Source organism: Aulonocara stuartgranti (assembly GCF_965226115.1).
Source record: "Aulonocara stuartgranti genome assembly, chromosome: 2".
In the NCBI taxonomy this organism is placed as follows: Eukaryota; Metazoa; Chordata; class Actinopteri; order Cichliformes; family Cichlidae; genus Aulonocara; species Aulonocara stuartgranti.
In genome coordinates, this window is record NC_138940.1 from 23,294,058 (window position 1) to 23,319,320 (window position 25,263).

At 43.8% G+C, this 25,263-nt stretch overlaps 2 protein-coding genes across 2 annotated transcripts; both read left to right on the plus strand.

The window, feature by feature from the left end:
• Window positions 1-878: 878 nt before the first annotated feature.
• LOC309715407 (sodium/hydrogen exchanger 2-like) lies at window positions 879-12,666 on the plus strand. The gene is made up of 14 exons (XM_082548494.1): window positions 879-951; window positions 5,839-6,097; window positions 6,387-6,609; window positions 8,192-8,432; window positions 8,508-8,758; window positions 8,858-9,075; window positions 9,161-9,357; window positions 9,443-9,532; window positions 9,846-9,916; window positions 10,093-10,230; window positions 10,333-10,429; window positions 10,549-10,674; window positions 11,109-11,172; window positions 12,269-12,666. Exons 1-14 carry the CDS (start codon window positions 934-936, stop codon window positions 12,451-12,453), a joined length of 2,178 nt encoding a protein of 725 aa, XP_082404620.1. The 5' UTR covers window positions 879-933; the 3' UTR covers window positions 12,454-12,666.
• A 354-nt stretch (window positions 12,667-13,020) lies between these two features.
• On the plus strand, window positions 13,021-22,421 carry LOC309716019 (transmembrane protein 182-like). Its single transcript, XM_082549572.1, has 5 exons — window positions 13,021-13,323; window positions 18,435-18,558; window positions 19,082-19,180; window positions 21,388-21,525; window positions 21,842-22,421. The coding sequence occupies exons 1-5, from the start codon at window positions 13,150-13,152 to the stop codon at window positions 22,060-22,062; spliced, it is 756 nt and encodes a 251-aa protein (XP_082405698.1). The 5' UTR covers window positions 13,021-13,149; the 3' UTR covers window positions 22,063-22,421.
• The last annotated feature ends 2,842 nt before the right edge of the window (window positions 22,422-25,263 follow it).

The following is a 25,263-nucleotide window of genomic DNA, read 5'->3' on the forward strand; positions in this document are numbered from 1 at the left end:
TTGTTATACATTCAAATGTATTTTACTGACTTATAGTTGGGAATGTGTTAAGTGTTTGATTTATAATAAAGCAAGATATAACAAAGTATCAGCTTGTGGTTGTTTACAACTGCGTTTTATTAATCTGTTGCTTTTTACCAACACCTGTAAAGCCATCTTGTACCCATCTACTTACTTAGACAGCAGAAGGCTGGATATTGACATTTATGTGCGCTATGAAAAAATATGGTGTGCAAAGGTTTTTGCTACCAAATAACTGATTCAAGTGTGATTACAAAAAGCCTTCGGACTGCCTGATATCTAATAGAGGTCAGGAGAAAAAGGTGATAATGCTGGCATGTTAGCAACAGAGATTAAACACAACCCCACCGACAAGGCCCCCCTTTAACACAAGCACAAACTTTACATGTTATCGACCAGTTCTATGCAAACGTGTCTGATTAGGTTTCCATGATGATTTCCACGGGTGTATACACATCACCTAGTTTGATCTCCGCTGGCAGATAAAGGAATAGGAGAAAGCAGGTTCTTCCTGTAGTCCTGAGAAAGATGTTACCTTGTTAAGTTTAGAGAATAGGCTTTAGTACAGCTGTTTCCACCATGATTATTATTAGTAGTGGTTAGGTTTTTGTTTAAAGGGACCCGAAGATCACTCTAGCTTTGGCATCAACTGTCAGAGCAGCAGTCTCAAGAAATATGATTGATCTGGCTGCTAAGAGAAAACACAAATCGTCCTCACAAGTAGGCATCCTGCAGTGAGGTTAATGGTAATTCATTAACATGCACCAACATAATCTTTGGAAGCCTAAGGCATGCTATTCATCTGTGAAAAGAGATGGAAAACAGAGATTTAACTGAGGTTATCCTGTAATTAATAGATTAGAATTGGCAGTGTGATCAGGCTTTGTTATATGTAGCCTCTGTGTGGAGATTATGGCAGGTAAATCCAAGGTAATTTAGAGGAGCTAATCTAAAAATTGAATACAAAGACAAAGAACAGGGGTAAATTAGATTTAACTTGTGGGAGATGTATTAGTCCCAAACCGAGTGAACAGAGGAAATTAAGTTATTATGTTTCATCTGATATAAGCTTGAAGTCTATTGAGATGGATTCAAATACCTCATGTTTGTTGTTAAATGTGTTCATCTGAACCCAGTCTAACTTAACACTTGTTTCAACCAAGTCAAACTATCAGTCCGTGGGTTTTTTTGGTCAGTTTGCTCTGAGCTACAGTCTTTGTATTTTACTATCTGTCCATTACCAGCAAATTTATAATCATTTTCATCAATTCATTTTTAAGAGTTTTACTTCATCATGAATTCATTTTTATTTAAACCACTTCTCAATGACTTTCAGATTATGCTTAGCATTACATTTAGCTAAGCGTAGCTAAAGGTAATGCTATGTCAATGATGGTTAAATGTTTTGGATATTCTTGTAGCTAACTTGTTATTATCATCATTATTTTTTAGCTAACTATGAAACAATTCTACCACTACTTTTTTCTGCTATGCTATTTAACGTCAGTTTAGTGTTTCACAATATGTTAATCCAGCCCGTTAGCTAACAGTTTCAGCTGTTTTTAGCTATACGTTTAGCTAGCTATTTCAAGTATTTATTATTCACTCTGGCCCAGTATTCATGCTATTCTAATCATTTTTGCCCTCTCTTTGTCTATTTGAAGTCCTTATTCATAACTCACGCCTGTTCAGGATCACACAATTTATTTACTAAAATATTTTTTAATTTTTCTGATTAGCAAAGCTAATATTGCCACATACCAACTACTACAGAGGTATCCCTGAGCAGTGTAGGCTACCTCATGTTTTGAATCACTTCCCCACTTCACATTGATAACATTATACCTTATTAGGGGCCCTATCCAGTGTAATTACACAAGTGTTTTCAGCTGGTTGATTAGACCTCAGTAAAGGCAGAAGCAAGCAGGAGTTATATAAGGTCCTGTGGTAGAAAGTGGAAGCTATTCAACTTTAACAGGTTCCGGCATCATCAAAAGGATGTGGTGTACTGGTATCCATGATGCATGCTGTTTACAGGGATTACAGGACATTAATTCATGCTTTAGCAAAATCAAGTGATATGAAAACCCATGACTGAAAATAGATTTTTTTTAAAACATAAAACTAAATTATCTGCAACTTAATAACTGAATTAAAATGGCATACCTGATTTAGGCTCGCACACAGGCAACATTAGAAATTTAGATTCAAGTCAGTTCAGAGCAGTTGTCTGACCTGAAACAGGACGGACGGCAGGCAGGAGGCTCTCAGTCAAGTCTGATACACAAGACAGTTTCCACCGTTTATAGGTGTGTACACCTACATTACACAACATTCATGGCTTTACATGTCCTATAATTAAATTGAGTTCTAAGCAAATAAAATTAATGAAGTGATTAAATTAATTAAGAATTAGTAGCTTTATTCTTATGAATTTGCAATACAAAACTACATAGTGAAAACACTCAGATGAGAGGGCATCTCTACTTATAGCACAGGTGTATGTGTAAGGTGTGATGAACAGTGACTCTGTGTCATTAAATGTTCTTGTGAACAAGTAACTTGGTATTTAAGTTACTACTGTTAAAGTAAAAGATGAATGAAAAGGGATTTAGGAAAAAAAAAGTAAACCTTGTTAGAAAGATCCGAATTTATAATGTTTGTTTGTGCTGATATTCCCAATCATGTATTATAGAATTTACACTGAACAAAAATATAAACGCAACACTTTTGCTTTTGCTCCCATTCCCCATGGGATGGACGTAGAGACCTAAAATTCATTCCAGATACACAATATAACCATCCCTCCCAAACAGTGGTCACAAATCAGTCCAAATGTGTGGTAGTGGGCACATCTGCTATATTGAGATAATCCATCCCACCTCACAGGTGTGCCACATCAGGATGCTGATCTGACATCATGAGTAGTGCACAGGTGTACCTCAGACTGCCCACAACAAAAGGCCACCCTGGAATGTGCAGTTTTTTGCGCTATTGGGGGTCTGGGGACCCAGAACCGGTCAGTATCTGGTGTGACCACCATTTGCCTCATGCAGTGCAACACATCGTCGCATGGAGTCTATCAGATTGTCAATTGTGGCCTGTGGAATGTTGGTCCACTCCACTTCAATGGCTGTGCGAGGTTGTTGGATATTCGTGGGAACTGGTACACGCTGTCGTATACGCCGGTCAAGCACATCCCGAACATGCTCAATGGGTGACATGTCCGGTGAGTATGCCGGCCATGCAAGAACTGGGACATTCTCAGCTGCCATCTGCCCTGAACAATGTGAACCATGATTCATCCGTGAAGCGCACACCTCTCCAACGTGCCAGACGCCATCGAATGTGAGCATTTGCCCACACAAGTCTGTTACGGCGACGAGCTGGAGTCAGGTCAAGACCCCGATGAGGACGACGGGCATGCAGTTGAGCGTCCCTGAGACGGTTTCTGACAGTTTGTGCAGAAATTGTTTGGTTGTGCAAACCAATTGTTCCAGCAGCTGTCTGGGTGGCTGGTCTCAGACGATCTTGGAGGTGAACCTGCTGGATGTGGAGGTCCTGGGCTGGTGTGGTTACACGAGGTCTGCGGTTGTGAGGCCGGTTGGATGTGCTGCCATATTCTCTGAAATGCCTGTGGAGACGGCTTATGGTTGAGAAATGAACATTCAATGCACGGGCGACAGATCTGGTTGACATTCCTGCTGTCAGCATGCCAATTGCACGCTCCCTCATTGCTTGTGGCATCTGTGGCATTTTGCTGTGAGACAAAACTGCACATTCCAGGGTGGCCTTTTGTTGTGGGCAGTCTGAGGTACACCTGTGCACTACTCATGATGTCAGATCAGCATCCTGATGTGGCACACCTGTGAGGTGGGATGGATTATCTCAATATAGCAGATGTGCCCACTACCACACATTTGGACTGATTTGTGACCACTGTTTGGGAGGGATGGTTATATTGTGTATCTGGAATGAATTTTAGGTCTCTACGTCCATCCCATGGGGAATGGGAGCAAAAACAAAAGTGTTGCGTTTATATTTTTGTTCAGTGTACATTCATTTTTATACATTAATGGCAAGTTAGTTGATTATATATTACTTACATCCAACCACTCCAGGATCAAAGAATATTTCTGAGGGTGGCGTGAGTTGGAGTTGTACTGAAAGTCTAAGGTGAACAAGGGGAACAGGAATAACTGCACAGTCCACGGATGTGAGATTGGGCGGAGCAACGCAACGTCTGTCAGCAATCCATGCGATGGAGGGTGTGTTTACTGATATTACCTCCTCTGTCTGTATCAGTGGCTGAATCGTGTAAAATGATTAAACGCTGTGCAGCATGTAGATGATGGACTGTGTGTAAACTGCAGAGGGTCAAGATGTTTCATCTCTGGTCTGACGTGGACTGACATGTCTTCCCATCACCTTCCTCACACGCGATTTGAAGTCCGCCAGGTTGATAGTCAGTAAGTTTGGACTTTGTCAACTTCTCCAGTAGAGGAATCAAACAGGATGTTTTTTCCATTTCAATGGTATCTTCTCCTGCTTCAGACTCGGGTTGTAAATATGACTTAGAGTCACAAACGGACTTGCTGCTTCTTAGTTTCTCCAGCTGTTTTCTAACATGGCCAGAAGTTGCAGTCAGGCATTGTGTGTTAATCAGAGGTGGAGAGGTCTGATCCTCAGTGAGTTCACTTGTAGGGAAGAAGGGACGAAGGGCAAAATCACTGAGGTAGTGAGGGTGTGTAAAAAAACCAAAACAACTCTTAGCTTTTAAATGTTCTCTTGGACTGTAGAAGAACAACTAACAACTTTCCAGAAGCACAAACAGATTTTAAAGCAACAGAAAAAAAAAAAAATCACATGCCATCTGCCTAACATTTTGGAAAAGGGAACAAGTCACACAAGCAACATATTTTTAACTTTTTGTTTGTTTTCTGTGTAAATGACCCGTACAACTAAACTCACTAAACCAATTATTTTTGTGCACTTATACAGTGGAAGGCTTATTCTGACACAGATCCTTGTGTTTGCAGTGGAACTGACGGACTGCACGCATATTGGCATAAAATATGTAAAGACGATAAACCGAATTTAATAAGAAGCCAGTGGGAGGAAGAGATACTGTCTTGGCTGATAATTAAAGCCTTTTTCTCACCACTAGGCAACATATTTGTAACTGTAATTCAAACTATTTCAATAATCACAACATGCCGCATCAACAATAAGTTGCTTGTTTGAAATGAAAGATTGCAAATCAAATAAGCCACAGCAGAACACAAATTCCACCAAATGAAGCACTGCTACCACAGCATGAGAACAAACACTGAAAATGAGTCCATTATCGGAGAAGCCCTTTCTCTGCTAGGTAAACAAAATATATTAACAATTATTGCAATCTATCTAAGCTTTGTGCACAAAAAACCATCAGTGCTAATACCCTGGCTGAATCTTGTGCATGTGTACTTGCATTACTTATGCCGTGGGGACACAAATGTGTGTACACAGGCACATATTGTGGACTTAAAGCAATTCCCTGTAATGGAAATAATCATATTTTGGGTTTTGTTTTGGCTTCCAGTTAGGGTTCATTTTCAGGAAATGGATGTAATGTTCTTTGAGTTGCTGATGAGACCGTCTGTGTGTGTGACACACCCCTTGAGCTCTGTGCTGCTGGTATCATTGCTAGCTCAGGGATTCCTGTGCACATTAGTGGCTGCATGAGTCCCAGTCAGGTTTTTTGTGTGTCTCGCCCCCACCCCCCATCTCCATAGTCCCACTCCTATTCTCTGCCTCTCTCTGCTGTTGTCCCAGCATGGCTGCAGGATGACTGCTCTGTGGACTCTCTCTCTGCTGCTCTCTGCCAGTCTGCTGGGCTGTCTGGCTGTGACCTCTCCCGATGGGAGCCCTCTGCCCCACAATCTGCCTCCCTCGCTGGGCACCAACAGTAGCGATGGCAGCCTGTCTGTGGATCTACCCATGGCTCTGAGGGTGTTCAGCATGGACTATCACCACGTACAGGCTCCCTTTGAGATCGTGCTGTGGATCATGCTGGCCTCACTGGCCAAGCTGGGTAAGCCTCAGTTGTGCTCACACTCATCCACGAGAAGCCAGATTCTTTCATATATAATATAATGTATATAATATCTATTATTTTTCTACATTTCTAGTTATTTCCAGGATTTTTTAAAACTCACACCAAACCTCAAGTTAACAATCTGTTCTATCAATGAAAGAGTTTATCTGAGTACAATGGTAGTAGTCCTCCCTCGGTATAGCTACAGAGCGATTTAGTCAGAACTCCACAAAGTTCGGATCCTGCTGATTTCCTTTTACTCCCTCTCCGTTTCTCATTCCCTCAGGTTTTCACTGGTCAGGTCGAGTCCCTGCAGTTGTCCCCGAAAGCTGCGTCCTCATCATGGTGGGCCTCCTGGTTGGAGGTGTGATCTATGGGGTGCGCCACTCTGCTCCACCGACTCTCAGCGCCGATGCTTTCTTCCTCTTTCTGCTGCCACCCATCGTGTTAGATGCGGGATACTTCCTGCCAGGCAGGCTGTTCTTTGAAAACCTTGGTACAATCCTCTGGTTGGTAGCTTTAAAATGTTTGATTTTTGTGTGTGTGCGTGTGTGTGGAGGCATTCGTATGCAGATTGCGTTGAACAGAATGAAAGTACGCCATTTCCACATAAAATATGAGTAGAAAGAGTTTGATTTAAAAGTCAGAATTAGACTCTTTATTTTGGTTTTACCCTTTAAAGCCTTCTTCTACCTCTACGTCTGAATCATCAGTGTAAATTACACAATATAAAATAAAAATTCAAAAGAATAAATTGCAAAAAAAAGAAGTCATGATGCACCAAATATGATACAAATTGAAATTCACAAACAGAAATCTATATTTTATTTATTTATTGTTTAAATTTCTTCAAATGATTTAATGAATACTCTACTTTCAAAAACAATTGAATTTTGTGGCAATTATTTCATGGTTCAGGCTCAGGGTTGAAATTTGAAACATCCAAATGATAATTATTTGATCTCCTGCTTAATTCATCATTTTGATCGTGTACCAAGAATTGGACAGTCTCTAATTTTTATGACGGTTTTATTTTAATGGAGAGAACCAAGATATAAACATCCCTGCATGTCACTGAGTGAAATGAGTATTTGGTTTCCTACAGCCCAGCCAGATTTCTGCCTCCCACAGAGTCACAGGATTGTTTGACTGGAATGGGTTAAAGCCGCGGTCCCCAACCCCCGGGGCATGGACCGGTATCGGTCCATGAGCCGTTTGGTACCGGGCTGCAAGAGTTGAATTTATGGTTTTCAGGGTTTTTATTGGTTTTTATTGTTATTTTTGTTAAATCGTTTTTATTGTTAACTTGGTTTCCCTGGTTCTTTTCCCGTGGTTATGGATAGATCTTCTTTTTTTTTGGGTACCGGTACTGGTTTTATTTGGTTGTATTTATCTGCAACAAAAATAGAGACTCTTCAATTCTTTGTAAGTGAGTGAACTTACAAATTCAGCAGGAGACCTAATAATCATTTTACCCCTCTGTGTCATGTATGGCTGTGTGGCAGACAGATGAAACAAAGGGAGTGAACTAAAGGAGGCAGTTTCATGTGCTGTAACACGGTGCTTGAAATAAAATACAAAAACAATAACAAATAGAAACTAATAAAAGATAAACTAGAAACTAACGAGAGGATGGGCAACAATTGTAAACACAGCTGGAACCTATACAGACTAATAGGACAGGGGAAGTAAAACTGAACATACTGTACAAGGATGAGAGACTGTCAAAATAAAACAGGAAGTACAATAAAAACAGAGAAGAAGACTAACACACACTGGAGACATGACCGACAGGGGAACACAAAACACAGAGACAAGACATGAAGACAACGTTAAGACAAGTCTGAATGAACACAGAAGAAGACGAGACACTGAGGGAGGAAGAACTCTAAGATTACTAAGAACTGACCATGAACTTAGGAATCACATTGAATATTCAAAATAAACATGACGCACTGCATATGTTACCACATTTGTCATATTTTGAGCTTATTTTTGTGGACCTGAGTGGCTAAACTCAGATATTCATCGAGCATTTGTTAAAGGTACCTGGAGCAGGTGTCTTAAAGCTGGTTTCTTGTGCATGTGCAGGTATGCAGTGCTGGGGACCTTGTGGAACGTCCTGGGCATCGGCCTGTCTCTGTACGGTGTTTGCCTGCTGGCTCAGAGCTCACTAGGAGATGTCTCTCTGCTCCACTGCCTGCTGTTTGGCTCCCTGATCGCTGCTGTAGACCCAGTGGCGGTGCTTTCTGTTTTCCAAGAGATGCAAGTTAACGAACAGCTGCATATCCTGGTGTTCGGAGAGTCACTGCTCAATGACGCTGTCACTGTGGTGAGGAGAGAAGCGGTGCGTGTTTCAGGTACCTAAATGAAACACTTGATACTCATAGACGTTTCTTCCTCTCAGGTGCTCTACAAGCTTTTTGAGTCCTTCCTCCGTCTGCCATCAGTGTCAGGGCTGGATGTTTTGCTGGGGGGCTGCAGGGTGGTGGTGGTCGGAATCGGGGGCTTGTGTGTAGGTCTCTTCTTCGGCCTGCTGGCAGCCCTCACCTCACGTTTTACCTCCAGGGCCCAAGTCATCGCCCCGCTCTTTGTCTTCCTCTATTCCTATTTGTCTTACCTTACCTCAGAGATGCTTCACCTCTCTGGGATCATGGCGTGAGTGCTGCTCAGAATCATCTGAATCCCAAAGACCACAAATTGTACACATTAGTATAAACATTAGTTAACTTTGCTTCCCCTTTCCCTGCCCTGCAGCATAGTGACCTGTGCTGCTACAATGAAACAGTACGTGGAAGCAAATGTGTCGGAGCGCAGCAACACCAGCATCCAGTACTTTCTGAAGATGTGGAGTAGCGTGAGCGAGACCTTAATCTTCACCTTCCTGGGAGTGTCCACCATACAGGACATCCACATGTGGAGCTGGCCGTTTGTGTGCTCTACACTGCTGCTCTGTCTCATCTGGAGGGCCACGGGTATAAGTCTTCCCCGCACTTTAAAACAAGTTATATCACAAGATCAGCAAAGTGGATATCTAAACTCTTTCTCACTTCTTAAAAGGCGTGCTTTTGCTGACCGCGTTTGTGAACAAGCTCCGGAGGAACGCCGTGACCTTCCGAGACCAGTTCATCATCGCCTACGGTGGCCTGAGAGGGGCAATCTGTTTTTCCCTGGTCTTCCTGATTGATGACTTCCCAAAGAAACGACTCTTCATCACCACTACCATCGTGGTCATTCTCTTTACTGTCTTTGTACAGGTGGGGCAAACATGTTCGTGAATTGTAAGGAAAAAAGTTTGTCATAGTTTGAAGGTGGATTTTATTTTCTGAGTCTGGTTTGCAGGGGATGACCATCAAGCCTCTGGTGGAGCTACTGTATGTGAAGAGGAAGAAGAGAGCTCTGCCTACTCTCAGCGAGGAGATCCACAGCAGGGTGAGAGATCACAGGAATCACAGCTAAATGTGGATTTGTGATAGGGCTGTAGATAACTCTGGACACTACTGATTTTTAGATATCAGTAAATTAGCAAAGACTGTCAAGGATTATGATCTCAGAAGAGCAAGGCTTACTAACCAAAAGGAAACAAGGTGAGTTCGGTTTTTTCCTATGCAAAGCATACAATGTTTGAAGGATGCACTGAAGTGGATGGTGCACAGAGAGCAGCCTGTTTCATGAATTTCTTTCAATACTTCCAAAGGATATCATTTTTTGGAAGTTATCTGCAAATAATCCTGTTTGTTGTTAGCTCATAGATCACCTGGTGGCAGGTATAGAGGATGTGGTTGGCTACTGGGGGCAGCACTACTGGAAAGACAAGTTAGTTTTCCGTGTTTAACTGTTACTTTGCCTTCTGCTTGTGTTTTATCATAAAGCGTTTGTTGTGCATATAAAAAGATAAAATATGAAATGACCAGCAGGTGGCAGCAAACACTATGCACATTTTCTACAAGTCACAGTATTGCCATCTGTGTGCTTGTGTGTGTGTGTGTGAGGTTTGAGCAGTTCAACAAGAAGTACCTTCGCCGTTTCCTCATCCGTAACGACCGCCAGGCTAGCTCTAGCATCCTCAGAGTTTACCAGGAGCTGGAGAGACGGGAGCAGAGGGGAGTCGAGGAGGAGGCCCCGCCGATGTAAGAAAATGGTTTTTGGACTGTGTCAGTGTTTGTCCTTAAAGTTCCCAGAATAACGGAAGAAAGGTTCATGACCATAATCAGGGTTTTCTAAAAACCTAGAGTGGATCCTCGCTCCCAAGGGCGACCTCTGCTACCGGAGGAGATGGAAAGCATCAGGCGCATCCTCTCAAGAAACCTCCAAAACTTCAACAACAAGGTAAAGTTTCTATGCCACTGTTAGCTATTTCCTAGTTCCAGCTACTATAACTTAGAAATTGCACAATGTGTATAATTCAGCTCCACACTTCTGGGCTCATGCATGTGTCCTCACTCCAGCAGACACCAGCCTACAGCAGACACACCCTGCACCAGGACACATCGGTGGACAGAACAAGGAAGCCCCTTTACAGACACCAAAGTCTGGGAGAAAGATACTCATACAACACAATCACACACTTTCAGGTGCATGCAAACTACCTGCATTTCCTCATGTTCGAGTTTTATTGAACAGAATTAAAAAGACTGAATGGTTAGGAGAGTAAGTTCACAGGGTTGCAGGGGTGTCGAACTCCAGGCCTCAAGGGCCGGTGTCCTGCAGGTTTTAGATCTCACCCTGGATCAACACACCTGAATTAAATGATTAGCTCCTTACCAGGTTTCTGGAAAACTTCAAGACTTATTGAGGAGGTACTTTAGCCATTTGAATGAGCTGTGTTGGATCAAGGACACATCGCCCTCGAGGCCTGGAGTTCGACACCTGTGGCTTGGTGGATTCATGTTGAAATACTGCATCCAAGTTTAGGAATCTGTTTAAACTCTACGTGAATGATGGAGTGTCGGTATCAGAGTAGAGAACATCCTCCATGGTGCTGTACTGTGTATTTCTACTTTTGCAGGGGGAGGATGGTGGGCTAAGTGAGCCACAGAGAGTGAGAACTGGACTTAGCAGATCTCACACAGGTAAAGACGCAGCCAGATGCACAGCCATGTGAAACAGAAAGTCTTGACAGGACTCTATGCAGTCCTATAAAAAAACAGCCAAGTCCTCTGCATGATTCAGCAGCTTGTAGGACCAACTTACGTAACAATAACTTGAATCATTAATTCTCTGTATGACCTTATCAGTCTCTCACATCATTGTCAATACATTTTTCCTGCTCTTCTTTACATCATTGCTTCAGTTCATTGCGGTTTTGCAGGTTCTCTGAATGTCCCACCACAGTTTTTAATGAAGCTGATGTCTGGACTTTGGCTCAGCCATGGTAACACCTCGATGTTTGGGATCATTACCATGCCAAATAACCTACTCTCAGCCAAACTTTAGCTCTCAGATAGCATTATATTTGACTCTAGATGACTTTGGTGCACTGAGTTAAACTCAATAACTGCAAGATGGTGAGACAGCTCAAATTCGGTCTTGTTGGTCTGTCCAAATGACATTGTTTCAGAAGTTGTTTGTTCAGATGCAGCTTTTCAAAACTAAACCATGCTGCCATGGTCGTTTTTTCTCCTGGCACTTTAAAACAAGCCATAACTTATCTCGCCAACCATTCTGTCATGAAGTTTAACATTTAACATGCAGCTCTTTGGTTTTTTGCAGTTTCTCCAGGCTGCTACTTTCCAGGCTACATGACCAAAATTATGAATTAAGGCTGCTACTTTCCCCTCATATGGAACCAATAAGGGTGCACTTTGTTTTTTTTATGTGATCGCATAGAGTCCGACAACCACTTTCTTTCTCAAATGTCTGTTTATCAAACTTATGTTGAACAAATGGAAAGCTTTACTTTTAAAGGCTTTTTGCTTTTCTTGCTAGTTAGTACGTAAGATTAAAACTCAGTCATCCTGTCTACTTCTGCAAAATTGTGTTTTAATTCATGCAGTTTTTTAACTGTGTGTTTGCTGTCTCTCAAACTTTCTGCTCTAACTTAAAGAAAAGAAAGGGGGGGAAAAAAACAAACAGCTTATTAGTATTTCTCTCCCTCCTGATCTTTGACCAGAAGCTTTTTTGACATTGTGACTCTTGAGCTCACTTCACCCTCTTCCCTCTTGGCAGTGTGCTCCATAAGCCCACGATCCACTCTCCTGGACTCCTCAGACTCAGCTGGCCCGGCTCAGACTAGATCAATGGATCCAAAAGCTGCTAGAGAAGACCTAGTCTCTCCAAAACATCAAGAAACCGTGGAGAGAGCCGCCAGGAAACACCTCAGCTTTGTTTTGGAGAATGAGAAGCAGCAATGAATGCAGACTGTGAGACACGGGGAGGGAGGGAGAAAAACATATGAAAGCAAAGAACTCAGCGTGTTCCATCATTTGAAGTGATAAGTACCTCGTATTCCTTTAAGCACAGAGTTGTGAGGTGCAAAGCAGAACTAGTAGAAGTCTTCAGCAATTTCATGGATGCATCCCAAGTAAATTCCTCATAAAATGAATTTAATGGTTTTATTTATTTATTTGCCGGCTACAATAAAGCTTTTCTCAGCTCTATGTTTCACCTCTTGAACAACTCTTGCATCTCCAGCCTAATTCATTTTCAAAGCACCATTCCCAGAGTAACACCAACATTACAAATACCTCGCAGTCATAAATGCTGATACCTGCTGCCCACACCGTCCTCACGCCAATCTTTCCTCTCCTTGTTTCCTTTACAAATGCACAGCAAAATACATACACTGGTAATCTGACGAGGACAGGCTTACTGCGTCCTAAAATAACTCCTGTCCCCCCACCTCCCTCTGTTTGACCTGCTCGGTTACTGTAGCATTTTTTTCCTCACAGCTCCCAGCATGCCAGGGAGTGGCTGAGAGAGGCTGGTCATGTTCTTTAGGATTGGGACTGGGCAGACAGCCTTCAGAGTGGACACAAGTAAGGAGTCACTGACCTGAAGACTAAAAGCTAAGAGGAATCATACTTTAAAGCGGGGTAAAGGCCGGAGTTATGAGGGTGGGAGCTGCAGCCCTGTCTGGGGGGATTTTTGGGGTAATAGGGACTCTGTGTTTCTTCCTGGCATTTGGTACTGACTACTGGCTGGTCGCAAGCGAGAACTGCGGACCATATAGATGGCAAACACAAACGACACCGATGGGGGACAAAGATGCCAACAGGACTGAGGTAGGACAGATAGAAGTGCGATTCCTAACATACTGTAAGCAATCACTGATCACTTCCATCAAAACACATCAATTCAATAACAGCAACCGAAAATATTATTTTTAACTGGTCACACGTGAAAACCACAAAAAGAATAAACGGGGAAACCCGATCAGGTGCTGTGGACTCGCTGCTGTGCCACTATAAGATATTTAAAGATGTCCTGAAGCAATTTACAACCTTGTTTCCAAAGAAGCTGGGAGGCTGTGCAAAACACATTTATAATCACAGAACATATGAGTTTTAATTAAAACTAGAACAAGGAAAACAGCAAATGTTGAAGCAGAGGGATTTTGTTTTTAAAAGAAAAAAATATAAGTTTAGATTTTGATGCTACCGGCATGTTTCATAAAAGCTGGGTCAGATGCTTTGCTGCAATATCGAATTCTTGAAACGTGGCAGTAGCATTATTCTTTCTTGTAAGGATTCCAGCTGCCCAGCAGTTTGAACCTCTCTTGCTCCAAATGTTTTGACTGGGCAACAGCTCCACCCATACTGGAATACATGCAGAACGTTGTTTGCTGATATCTTGTTGAAATAAGCAAGACCTTCCCTGAAACAAGACACTGCAATGCAGCATATGTTGCTCCAGAACCTGAATCCACTGGTCAGCATTACCGGTTACCTGAGTAATGCTCACTAATGGCTCAGGGGGTTGGGAAGCGCATCTGTAACTGAAAGGTTGCCGGTTCGATCTCCGGGCTCTCTGTCCTGCTCGTTATGTCCTTGGGCAAGACACTTTACCGTACTGGTGTTGGCCAGAGGGGCCGATGGCGCGATATGGCAGCCTCGCTTCTGTCAGTCTGCCCCAGGGCAGCTGTGGCTACAACTGTAGCTGCCTCCACCAGTGTGTGAATGAATAGTGGAATTGTAAAGCGCTTTGGGTGCCTTGAAAAGTGCTATATAAATACAATCCATTATTAATCTACTTCCATACCAACACAGGTACTGACTTTTAACCGTGTCAGGGCAGAGGACTCTTAACCTCTTTGGCCTGCAAGAGAAAGCAGTCAGGCTACAGTTCTCCACTTTGCCTCTTAGATAAGTTCAACTGGAGTGTTTTTAAAAAATATGTTTTTGTCTCTTTAATGGCATAGCAAAGGTCTTGCATTTGTGAATCCAGTAAAAGTTGCTGACTGACAATCATTATCAGAAGTCTTCCTGATTTGGAAACCACTGCATTTTTTTTTTTTTTTGACCGATTACACTCTGACCAAACGTGTGGGAGGCCAGGGATGTCTAAACTCATTTTACATAGTGGTTAGTACAGCCCAGTTTGATCTTAAATAGACTGGACCAGTAAAACTCCCCTTTCTGTCAGTGTAAAGACTTTGATCCAAACATTAAATCCATGAGAAGAACAAGAAGTGCAGTTTAAACAGCACGCCTCAGTCTTTCCACATGATAAATTCTCAAAAGTACAGAAAAAGTTCAGCTTGCTCATTCCCTGCAGTGTCCTCACTGGTACTTTACGAGTTGTTGGAGGTCTTCATCAGAAAAGCTGTAAAACGTATGAAAATACAGTTAAAGGTTCAAAATCAGTGGGCCTGATTGGAGCTGTTGCCGGGTTGATTCTGGCCCCCGGACCTTATGTTTGGCCTTCCTGTTGTAGGTGACTGCACTTCTGTAAAGTGTGCAGGAGAGGAGTTAGAAGAGACATGTGGACTTGTAGTTTGTATTTAGTGGCCTTTATGATCTTTTTTTTTTTTTTTTTTTTTGGCCTGTCCCGTTTGGCTCTTTTGCCATCAGAATTGTTGTCTAAAGGCAAAGAAAGATGCCCAACGGATTTACTTTACCAAACTGACCATCCCAGCCTTGCCGTAATGGTCCATTTGATTCACCTTTTATTGTTTATTTTATTTTCACTTACTGAATACGGGACAGACTTGACTGGGGGAAAGAAGGGGAGAAAGAAAGAGGGAAAGAGAAACAGCTGAGAAGAGGGACGGGGGAGAAGGGCAAAAAACAAAAACCAACAGAACGGGCAGAGAAAAAAAAATGCATATATCAATCACCTGGATCACCTGCTGAGAAAGAAAAAAGAAAGCAAGCAGAAGAGAACAAGAGTAATAGAATAAACAACATCACAATGATATATGGGAATATGACAGTAAATACTAAATGTTAAACATTATTGTGCAGCACATAAGATCAACAGAACACAGTGTGCTTTGAGGTAGGAGCCAAAAAGGGTGTAGTTTGTGGGTGTGATCACCCGTGTGTACACCTGTGAGCATGGACGCGCTTGTTTTTTGTTTTTTAAAAGGTTCCTTCATGTAATAATCTGCTAGAGGGTGTGGGGGGGCCACAGCCCCGTCCTCCAGGGCGTGAAGCAGGTGTGGAGGAGATCAAAACTCCAGACATCCAGAGGCCCCCAGAACACAAGAGACCAAGGAAGACCAACAGAGGGGCAGCTGCGCCACTGTCCCGGAAAGAGCTGAGGAGAGTCCCAGATGAGGGCTCACTCAGCAGCCGCGGAGCAGAAGCCAGGGGGGGTTGCAGTGACGCGCCCGTGAGCTCCGCCGGCAGCCAGCTGCGCCTGAGTGACCGAGCCCCAGGCTGAGAGGCCGGGGGCACCCCACCTCCGAAGTGGCCCGAGCGAGCCCCAGGCCCCAGGCCCCGATAAGCGGCCGCCAAGGAGTGAGCCGGTGTGTACCTGGACGCCCATCCCCGGACACAAAGAACCACCAACGCACCGATGTCTGAGGGGGTCCGCCATTGGCAGGGGAAGTGGTGGTAGGTGGAGATAGGCCTCCAAACCTTGGAGGGCCTGAGATGTCCCCAGAGAGGTGGCGCCTGACACCCAACCTGACATATAGACACAGACATACAGGCACACACAGATACAAACATCCATTCCCACCCTCATGCTCTCATATGCACTTACTCCACACTCAACCAACGTGGAGACAGACATAAAGAGACGCTGTACACACGATCACACTCCCCAAGCGTACTCTACAAACCGGGTCTAGGTGCCCTCGCCCCTGGAGGGGGGAACTGCACCCAGACCCAGGTGATGTTTCCCTTTTCCCTGCGGTGGGGGGAGGCAGACCGCCCCGACTCCGCAGCAGCAGGAAGGCTCCACACTCCAGACCGCAGTCGGACGGCCAACTCCTCCTCCTAGCCCCCCCGCTCCAGCAGGTCGCAGAGAACGGGGGTGAGAGAAGACTCCAAACCTCCCTCCACCCGCTCATTGTAATGTTGATGCATGTGTGTTCTAAGGTGCATTTAAAACCCAGGAGGGCATGGAGCTACCTGCCAGAGAGCAGCAGGTAAGCGCATGGTCCCTCCTGCTAGCCCTCAATGTCTACGTGTATTTAAAATTGAGAGGTGGGCAACGATGCCAGGGGTGGGGTGTACACCCTGATGGTACTTTGGACTCCGTGTATCGTGCCCACCCCCAAGATCCTATATGTATGTGTAATGAGAGTGTGAGTAATGTGAATGTCTAAGTTGTGGGATAAAATTGAGGCAGAGGCAGCCAGAAGGGGACAGAGGGGGGGTAGCCTCCTCTGCACCCTGGTGACATACCCCTACTCCAAGGCCCTGCATGTGTGGGTGGTTGTGGTGGAGCGGGAAGAGGGAGGCAGCTGGAGATGGGGAGGGAAGGAAGGGAGGGGCAAGTGACCCCTCCCTGGGGCCAGCTTCCCCGCTGACCCCAGTAGGCACCCCCATACTCCGCGACCCGCCAGGGAAAGGGGGCCCAGGCCCATCCAGACCGGGCCCAGTGCAGCAGCGCCGCCCGGCCCCACAGAGCCCGGGACAGTCCACCCAACCCCACCACAGAGAAAACTGCACCCACCCCACCATCCACTCATCTTCCAGACTACATAAGACAATAAACACCCAGGCTGAGATCTTCCTCCACCTCTCCTGTATCTCCCCCTCCTGCAGAGGGAGCTCCTGAGGAGAGGAAAGCTCCTGCAAGATGTGACAATCTCCCCCACCAGTTGAAGAGCCCCCCAGGTGGCTCGACGCACCGGCGGCACCCTGCTCCAGGGCTGGGCCCCCATGCACCCACCCGCCCACAACCCCGGCAACACACCAACCAGGACCCAAGCCCCCGAGGCCCAGTCCGGGTCCCAGCCCAGAGACGGAGCATTTATGATCTTACCACAATACCTCCAAATGCACCTTTCATCAAACCCTCCCTGCTCATTACACACCTACATTCTGACTTCACATCCAGAGTTTGTGACACAGCATCCCATCATACACACTACAGTAGCATCTTTGTGAAGACGAGCATGGCTCTGGTTAAAATATGAACATGCTGATATTAAGCAAATAAGCAGCCGAGGTATTATTTCATGAATAGGAGACAAAAACAGGGATTATATAGAGTATGTCAGAGTAATCCACCCAGATGTTGAGATCTTTCAGTCTGGACCACAGCTGTGGACCACCCAGTCATCACACACTGACATCCTTGATAACCTTTTGCTGCTATCAGCATGCTGCTGAAAATTTGAGTGTATTTCATAAATTTAATATTTTTGGTCCATCACTTCGACTGCCAGCTGTAAAATAAAAGCGGTTCGGGGTAAGGTTTGACAAAACTGTGGCACCTTGATATGACTGTTTTTACACGGCGAGTAGGACTCTCACTGACGAGCCGGCTGAGCTTCATGTGTAAAATCAGTGGAGTGGCCCTTTAATTTTCCAGTTTATTCTCCCATGAAGCACTTGTGTGAAAGTTCAAAGAGTGCAACGTAAGGGATATATTTATAAAAGCTAATCCCCCAGTGAATTCCTCCGTAACATCACAGAAACAAAGTCTTTCATTTTCAATAAAACAGGATGATTAAAGTTGTTGTGTTATTCGGCGCCATCAATCATATTTCTGACAAGCGAGCAGAGAATATAAGTTCCCCCTCGAAAACCTCACAGACCAGCAGGCCATAATCAGAACCACGTTTGATGCCGTGGCTCCAGTGAAGTAGGGAATCACACAGAGCCGCGAGCGCAGACGTGTTGACAGCGCTGACAGAAAATGGGATTCATCCATCTTTAGGTATTCGAGCATCTATCTGTGTGATGTCAGTCTGTCTTCCATTTCTTTTTCTTAGACGCTGTTGGTGGAAGAAGCGAGTACCTCCCCTCCTTCCCTCACGCTGCACCACGAGGGCTTTTTCTGGCGCTGTGCGTTTCAGGTGGAGCCCACGACGCACGCAGTGCTGGCCACTCTCTTCAGTACGTAGGCGAAACTTTCCTCTAGTTAAGCTGAGCAAAGGTTTTCTTGGGAGTTGTCCAATGTGGTTGCGTGTCCCTTGCTCAACACTGCGGTCTCCTTGACATGCTACAAGTGCAGAAAAGAAAAATGCCCATATATGACAGTAAATGTAAAGGATTGCTAAAATATGTTGTTTATGGGGTGTTTTGGGGCTTTTTGTTTTCCCCCGACTGCATTTTGCATTTGTGTCTTTTTTATTTTCTGCTGCACTTAATGTTTCATCACTGAATTGAAAAAGAAATCCAGAACAACCATTGAGCATATTGTTATTCAAGTGGCCCGATAGCTGAGTGTGCTTCTGCCACTCATTCAGACACTGCTTTTAGAAAATCTAGTCAATGATGGGAAATAAAAGGCAACAATAAAGTCAGTACTGAATTATGTGTAAGCCTTAATATGTCTGCTGTTTATTGTGGTTATAGACCTTTGCCCATTATTTTGAGTGATTATTTTTGTAAACCTTTCTCATTTTTTTAACTATAGCAAACCAGCCAGAGTCTAAGGTTTGCATCCATGGTTACCTCTTCCCGCTACCGGTTGCAGTTGGACAAGTCCCTCATCCAAATTATGACCCCACAGCAGGTAATTCACAGTCTCAAATATATGCTGCATGGACACACGTCTTTCTGTTTCCTGTTGTTCAGTAGTGAGGTCAAATCTATGCAAGACATTTTATGAACAACAAAATATGTACAAATAATCGTGGATAGATTATTTGACGCCAGCTGGGTGAGAGGCAGAGGTTTGGAGAAGACTGATATGAGGATGCCGGATACACCAAGTGCCTATCTGGGAAACGGAGAGAAAGACGGGGAGGGTGGGACCTAAAATTGAGAACAGACAGGTGTTTGGAGCAGGTACAGGTTTTTAGAAGAGGAGTGCTTAAGGTGTAGTCTCACTCCTAAACTTCAGGTAAAATTATCTTTGATACAAATCTTTGATACATGATTGAGAAATATTTTTTACTCTTGAATAAAAATATGGGTATTTCCCAAATGCTGTTTAACAGAGCGATAACTTGTTTTTAGCACAGCTTGTCCGAACATCCTTGTTTTATTTTGGATGCTTACATTATTTTTGCTTTGCACATAGAAACAAAATTATTTCACAAAAACTACCAGGTTCCAAATAATTACCTCCTCGATGCTAACAGTCAGTCGTTTACTCTTTTTGCTGGATAACAGCCTGCAGTCGTTTGTTGTAGTTTTCAACATGTCTCACATGCTCTCCAGATTTGATGGTCTTCCAGCAGGGACCCTGGTTTTCAGTTCATCCCACAGTGATTTTCAAGTCAGGGCTTTGCATTTTTTTGAACTGGCCAGTCAGTAACATTTACTTTGGTGTTCTGGAGGTAGTTGTTCCCCAGGAGCGACATATTTTGGGTTGTTGTTGTGTTTAAAGATAAAGAGACGACCCAGACTCAGGTTTGTTTTTGAATGCTTTTAAAATCTTCACATAAACTTCATGATTCCTTCCACCTTGATGAGATTCCCAGTTCCAGACCCACTGAAGCATCCACCCATCATGATCCTCCCACCACCGTGTTTCACTGTGGGGACGCTGTCCTTTGAGATGTAGAACTCTCACTACTTTCTCCAAACATCAGCAAAGTGTCTGTGGACAAAGAGCTCTAGTTTTATCTCCTCTTCTCGCTCTTCTAGTGTGCATTATCTGTCTCTAGGGTGTCCTTAGCACACCGCAGTCTGGCTTGAAGGCGTGTCTTCTGCAGAAGTGAAGTTTTTCCTGGTCTCCAATCTCGCATCATTCCTGTGCAGGGCTCTAGTGATTGTCTCATTTGAGACTACAATTCCCAACTTGGCTAAATCATTCATGGGTGTCTTCGCAGTTATTCTGGGCTCTCTAGAAACATCTCTCACTAGTTTTCTTTCCAGAATCTTTGAAATCTTTCACTTCCTACCACTGCCAGGCGTGTTCTGTACTCTGTGGGTTTCTTGGAATTTATTGAGGATACTCCTCACTCCTGTTCTTGACACTTGTATAACAAATTCCTTCGATCCGTTAAAAGAAGCAACGCTTAATAATTTTGGCCTCATCTGTAGGTCCCCACATATATATCAGTAGTAAATCCCATCTTTGCTACAGCAGTAAAGATTTAGCAGAGAAATACTTAATCTGGTATTTATTATTCAGTCAAAAAGTGCTCATATTACAGCCTAAACGTATCAGGACCATATCGAAGTTATTAAAGGACCAGCCTGAAGGAACAGTCTATTTTGGGAAATACTTTTTTGTGCTTTCTTGCTAAGCGTTTTATGGGAAGATGGGAAACACTCTTCTATTTGTGTGTTAAATAGGACAGCATTTAACCACATCTACAGATGGCTGGTTGTTTCCAATCTTCTTGCAAAAGATCAGAACCAGCGTTGCCTTCCTGTGACTGAAACCAAACAAAATGAACATGTAATGACTGATGTGGAAGAGCAGTTTTCTTGCTTTCTTTTTCTCAGAGCCAGAGTAACTGGATGCTGACTTTAGCTTCTTACATGTAAATGATCCGTTCTTATATGACATCCTTTTAACCTTGGCAGCTCTACAAAGCACTTTGCAATGTGTTTCCTATTCTTCCATTCACACACATACACAAAATTCCTGGGTAGGAATGCAAGACTCGCCAGCCGACAGGAGCAACCTGGGCTTCAGCATCTTGTTTGCGGACCGGTCAGCAAATGAATCCAGGGGGCTGGGATTAAACTGAAAACCTGAGCAAAAACACCCTTTCTTTGCAGAACACTTATGGGATTCCACTGCTGTGCTTGTGTTTCTTGCAGTGTTTCGGGGCTTCTGGACCGTGCTGATAATCCTCGGACTCGTCTTAGCTCTGGCTGGAGGCTTCCTCTTGGTCTGTGGTGTTCCTTTCATCAGCTACAAACTCTACAAGTTGGGCGGGGCCTTCCTCTTAGCTGCTGGTAAAATATAGACTGCTGCCTGTGCATCTATGTGTGTGTAAGTCCTAACTGTAGCGTGAAATAAGAGACGAATGCACAGACGCACATTCATTCTGCAGCCTTTGCTGCTGTCAGCTGTTCATACCTGTCACATGATAAACACACACCCGGCACGCGGAGCAGCAGATGTCACTCTGCAGTGTTGTCACTATAACGACAGCAGTAAACACTGCTGCCGTGGTAACAGTAGAGATGAAGAGGAGCTGCGTTCCTCTGCAGCCACTCACAGCACTGACGGCCTCTGTGTCTGTCTCTCTAATACTGTCTCTCTCCGCAGCCTGCCTGTTCCTGTTCACGCTTCTGCTCTACGTCCTGTGGATGGAGGTGGTGGATGTGAAGAGCTACATCCTTCAGGAGAGAGGGGAAACATGTCTGAACGCTGAGGTTTCAGTCCTCTACGGCCTGTCATTCATGGTGGCGGCTGCCGGAGTGCCCCTGGAGCTCATCTCTGGTTTGGTCTTCTTGCTGGTAGGCCGTGCAATTCATGCCAGCAAGTGACCTGCCCGCCTGGATCACAGGGTGGAGAGGAGGGGAGCGGGTGGTGGTGGAGAGGCCTGACTTTTTTATGTCCTGCACTTGACTGGATTAGCGTGTTTTTGGGATGTAAATACAGGAAAGACTGCCGCTGCTTTGGGTCTCCTGGAAGTTTTCTGTCTGTCTCCCACTTTGCTTAATTTCTCCTCAAATGTCACTATTTACTTAAACATGTTATCGCTGCCATGTTTTACTATCGCCACAAATGATAAGCAGACGGTGAGAAGTGCACGGGTGAACCAGCTGTGTCCTGATTCTGGCGCGTGATCAAAGTGTGTTTAGCTGCAGCAGAGTGAGGTGGGAGGCAGGAATGGCTGGGTGGACTGGAGGCTTGGGGAGAGGGTGGGGGTGGAGCGGGAAAGAGGAAGATATTGGGGGGGAGAGACAGAAAGAGAGAGGGAGAATTGATGCATGGAGGGGGGCACAAGGGTGTTTTGAGAAATGAACAGCTGTTTGTGGGTTTGGTTGGTGTACAGCAGGCCAGCCACCTGCCTCCTTCACCCCAATCACATTTTACTCCTCATTCAATCCCCCCATGCTTTATTGTTTCTTTCTGGTTTTTTGTTCTTTTTTCCACCTTTTACAGAAACTTTAGATTTAGATTTCAAGCCCAGAGTGCAGCTAAATCCAAAAATAATTCCCAAAATGAGCCGTGCCCTATAGGAATCTTTTCTTGTGTTATTCAAAAGGAGAAACGCTGACGTGTGATTGTATCACAAGTGCTACAATATTAGCTCGTCTTTCCTTTTCACTGCTCTGAATGGAAACAAGCGGCCGGACTCTCGATCACATATCAGCTTTCATCTGAGGAGCAAGAACGGCAGTGATAGTGGTGGGGTGTATGTCTGCTTCAAAGGACTCGACACACGTGTGTTCATGCACACGCAAACACACACACATACACGCTGTGATCAAACTGTCCACTGATTTCTGAAATACATGTGCACATAATATCTAAATATCGTTACTAGAGCTGCTTTATGCAAGACCGACTGTAACATCTTTGCAATGAAATTCTGTGTGTGGAATTATTTCTGCGCAGAAAATACAACAACATATATCAATAAAACTGACTCGACTTTGTGACATAACAAATGAACACTGGGTCCTTTGAGCAGGAAGTCTGAACAGCTGAGCACAGCTGGTTTCTGACAGGATTTCAACCACAGGGGGAAAAAAAGCACCACTTCTGATCTGAGGAAGCGTGATGACAGTCTGACAGATGAAAAACAAACAGAAGAAGTCAAAGCCTGTGGCATGCAGTCAGTGATTTGATAGTGGCGCTACATGCGAGGCCGATGATGTGGTTGTCGCTACCTTTGCTGGCCACTCAGACAGACTTGGACCAGCGGATGTCTCCAGTGACAGTTGAGCTTTAATGGCATGTTTTACATTAGCTTTGTTTTCTGTTAAGTGTACTATCACTGAAAATAATTTAATAGCAAGTAATAAGTGTCCTGTTTTCATTCCATTTAAGGAGCACTTAGCATTCCCTCTGAAAAGAAGGTCTTTGATTAGGCGATGGCTGTCAGGCTCGAGGACGTGAGGGTCCTGAAAGAGATGAGGCAACACTGGAAGTCTTTCAGGCAAAGGGACCGAATGGCACTGGGGAGGAAGTTAGGAACAGAGAGTGGGTAGTGCGGCTTGTCCTAGCATAATCCCTTTAAGTATTTGGGCCCTGTCCTTAGAACTCTTTGAACAGGTCAAAATATTCTTCTGGTTCACTGAAATTTGAGAAGAAAAAAAGAAGAAGAAGAGGAAATAAACATTGCAGCCATTGTATTGTCTTTTGACTGCCCATTAGAAGACCCTTGCAGTTTACTCAGGCCTGAAAATGTTTTTAAAAAGTCTTTCGAATCTGCAAACCTCCCATTTTAGCTGCTCGTCGGGTACTAAAAATGTTTTTATGAACCGCTTTTATGTGACAATTACGTGAATAATAAAAATAAGAAGAGATTCCTGACTGAACTTCTTTAGTTTGTTGTGTGTAACCTAAAGGCCATGACTCAGGCCTGTGGTCTATATTGAGAACCAAACTCTTTCAGACTCTCGGGGCTTATGATGAACCACTGAGGGGCTTGAACAGTACGACAGCAGTTTGTGTAACTAAAAGAGAAGTACATCTCCTGATTCTTTAAACACATACTCACTGTAATAGTAACTTTGATTTGCATTTTCTGTTAACAACACGAGGAGCCATGAGCATAAATATTCTCTCCTGCCAAGACGTCTGCTGAGACCCCACCTGCTGTCTTCCCCTCTCCATACCTGTTTTATAAAAGAGCTAATCATCATTCCTTGTGGTAGCTCTAACTCTTTCTGTTCAAGCTCGGTGAGTTAAATTAAGAGAAAGGGTACCTACTTAAAAAACTGACTAATAAGGTTTAAATATACATGATTATGAGAGTTGTCTGGTCCTCATCTTGAAACTGAACCCATCACAAATAATGCTAGCGCATACGCTGTTAGCCCTGAAGCTAGGCTAGCCTCAATTATTTCAGTTTACGTCCTGTAAGTCATGAGCAGAAGAAAACTAAAACTTCTAATGATTGTGTAGGAAGACTTTAATACTGTATCAACTCGCTGACTTATTCTGCTCATAATATCTGTTGAATATGTCAAAGTATAAGTGCAGCTTAGCATGAGTTGACTGTGTTACAAAGTAGGCACTGCAGTTCGTAGACATTTTTTCTGTAAAAATAAGCACATAATGACATATTCTCATAAATATTAAACAACTGACCTTCGATTAAGCTGATTCTTTGACTACTTAATTAATATGTGTAATTAATGGATGTTTATTAATACATCCTTCATAAATATCAGTGTTAGCTAGCTAATGCTAGCAATCTTCCAATGTCATTTTAAAAAAATGACATTGAAATACAAAGATCGATGTATATCAGTAGGGTTACTGCTTATCCAATTTGAATTCAGGATATCAGCCATGTTATTGCTATTGCCATGCTAATCAGCTTTCTTTTAAAGTTAATGCTTTGGTTAAATGTACTTTGGTACAGTTTTTTCTTTTTCACAAAAACATAATATATGTAATATGATTCAGAGTGCTACCTACTGACCTTTAGGGATAGAAACAAAGTATTGATCCTATTGTTGTAGCTTTAATCAAATGGCAGGACATTTCACTGAAACTTGGCTTGCTGC

What these genes read in the sequence shown, in the direction of transcription:
- LOC309715407 (XM_082548494.1), top strand. An exon ending in GCGAGGAGATCCACAGCAGG is followed by an intron (nt 9,533 to 9,845) that starts GTGAGAGATCAC and finishes GTTTGTTGTTAG; the next exon opens with CTCATAGATCACCTGGTGGC. An exon ending in ACTTAGCAGATCTCACACAG is followed by an intron (nt 11,173 to 12,268) that starts GTAAAGACGCAG and finishes CCCTCTTGGCAG; the next exon opens with TGTGCTCCATAAGCCCACGA.
- LOC309716019 (XM_082549572.1), top strand. Translation starts at nt 13,150, where the DNA reads ATGAGGGTGGGAGCTGCAGCCCTGTCTGGGGGGATTTTTGGGGTAATA. An exon ending in AGTGCTGGCCACTCTCTTCA is followed by an intron (nt 18,559 to 19,081) that starts GTACGTAGGCGA and finishes TTTTAACTATAG; the next exon opens with CAAACCAGCCAGAGTCTAAG. An exon ending in GGCCTTCCTCTTAGCTGCTG is followed by an intron (nt 21,526 to 21,841) that starts GTAAAATATAGA and finishes CTCTCTCCGCAG; the next exon opens with CCTGCCTGTTCCTGTTCACG.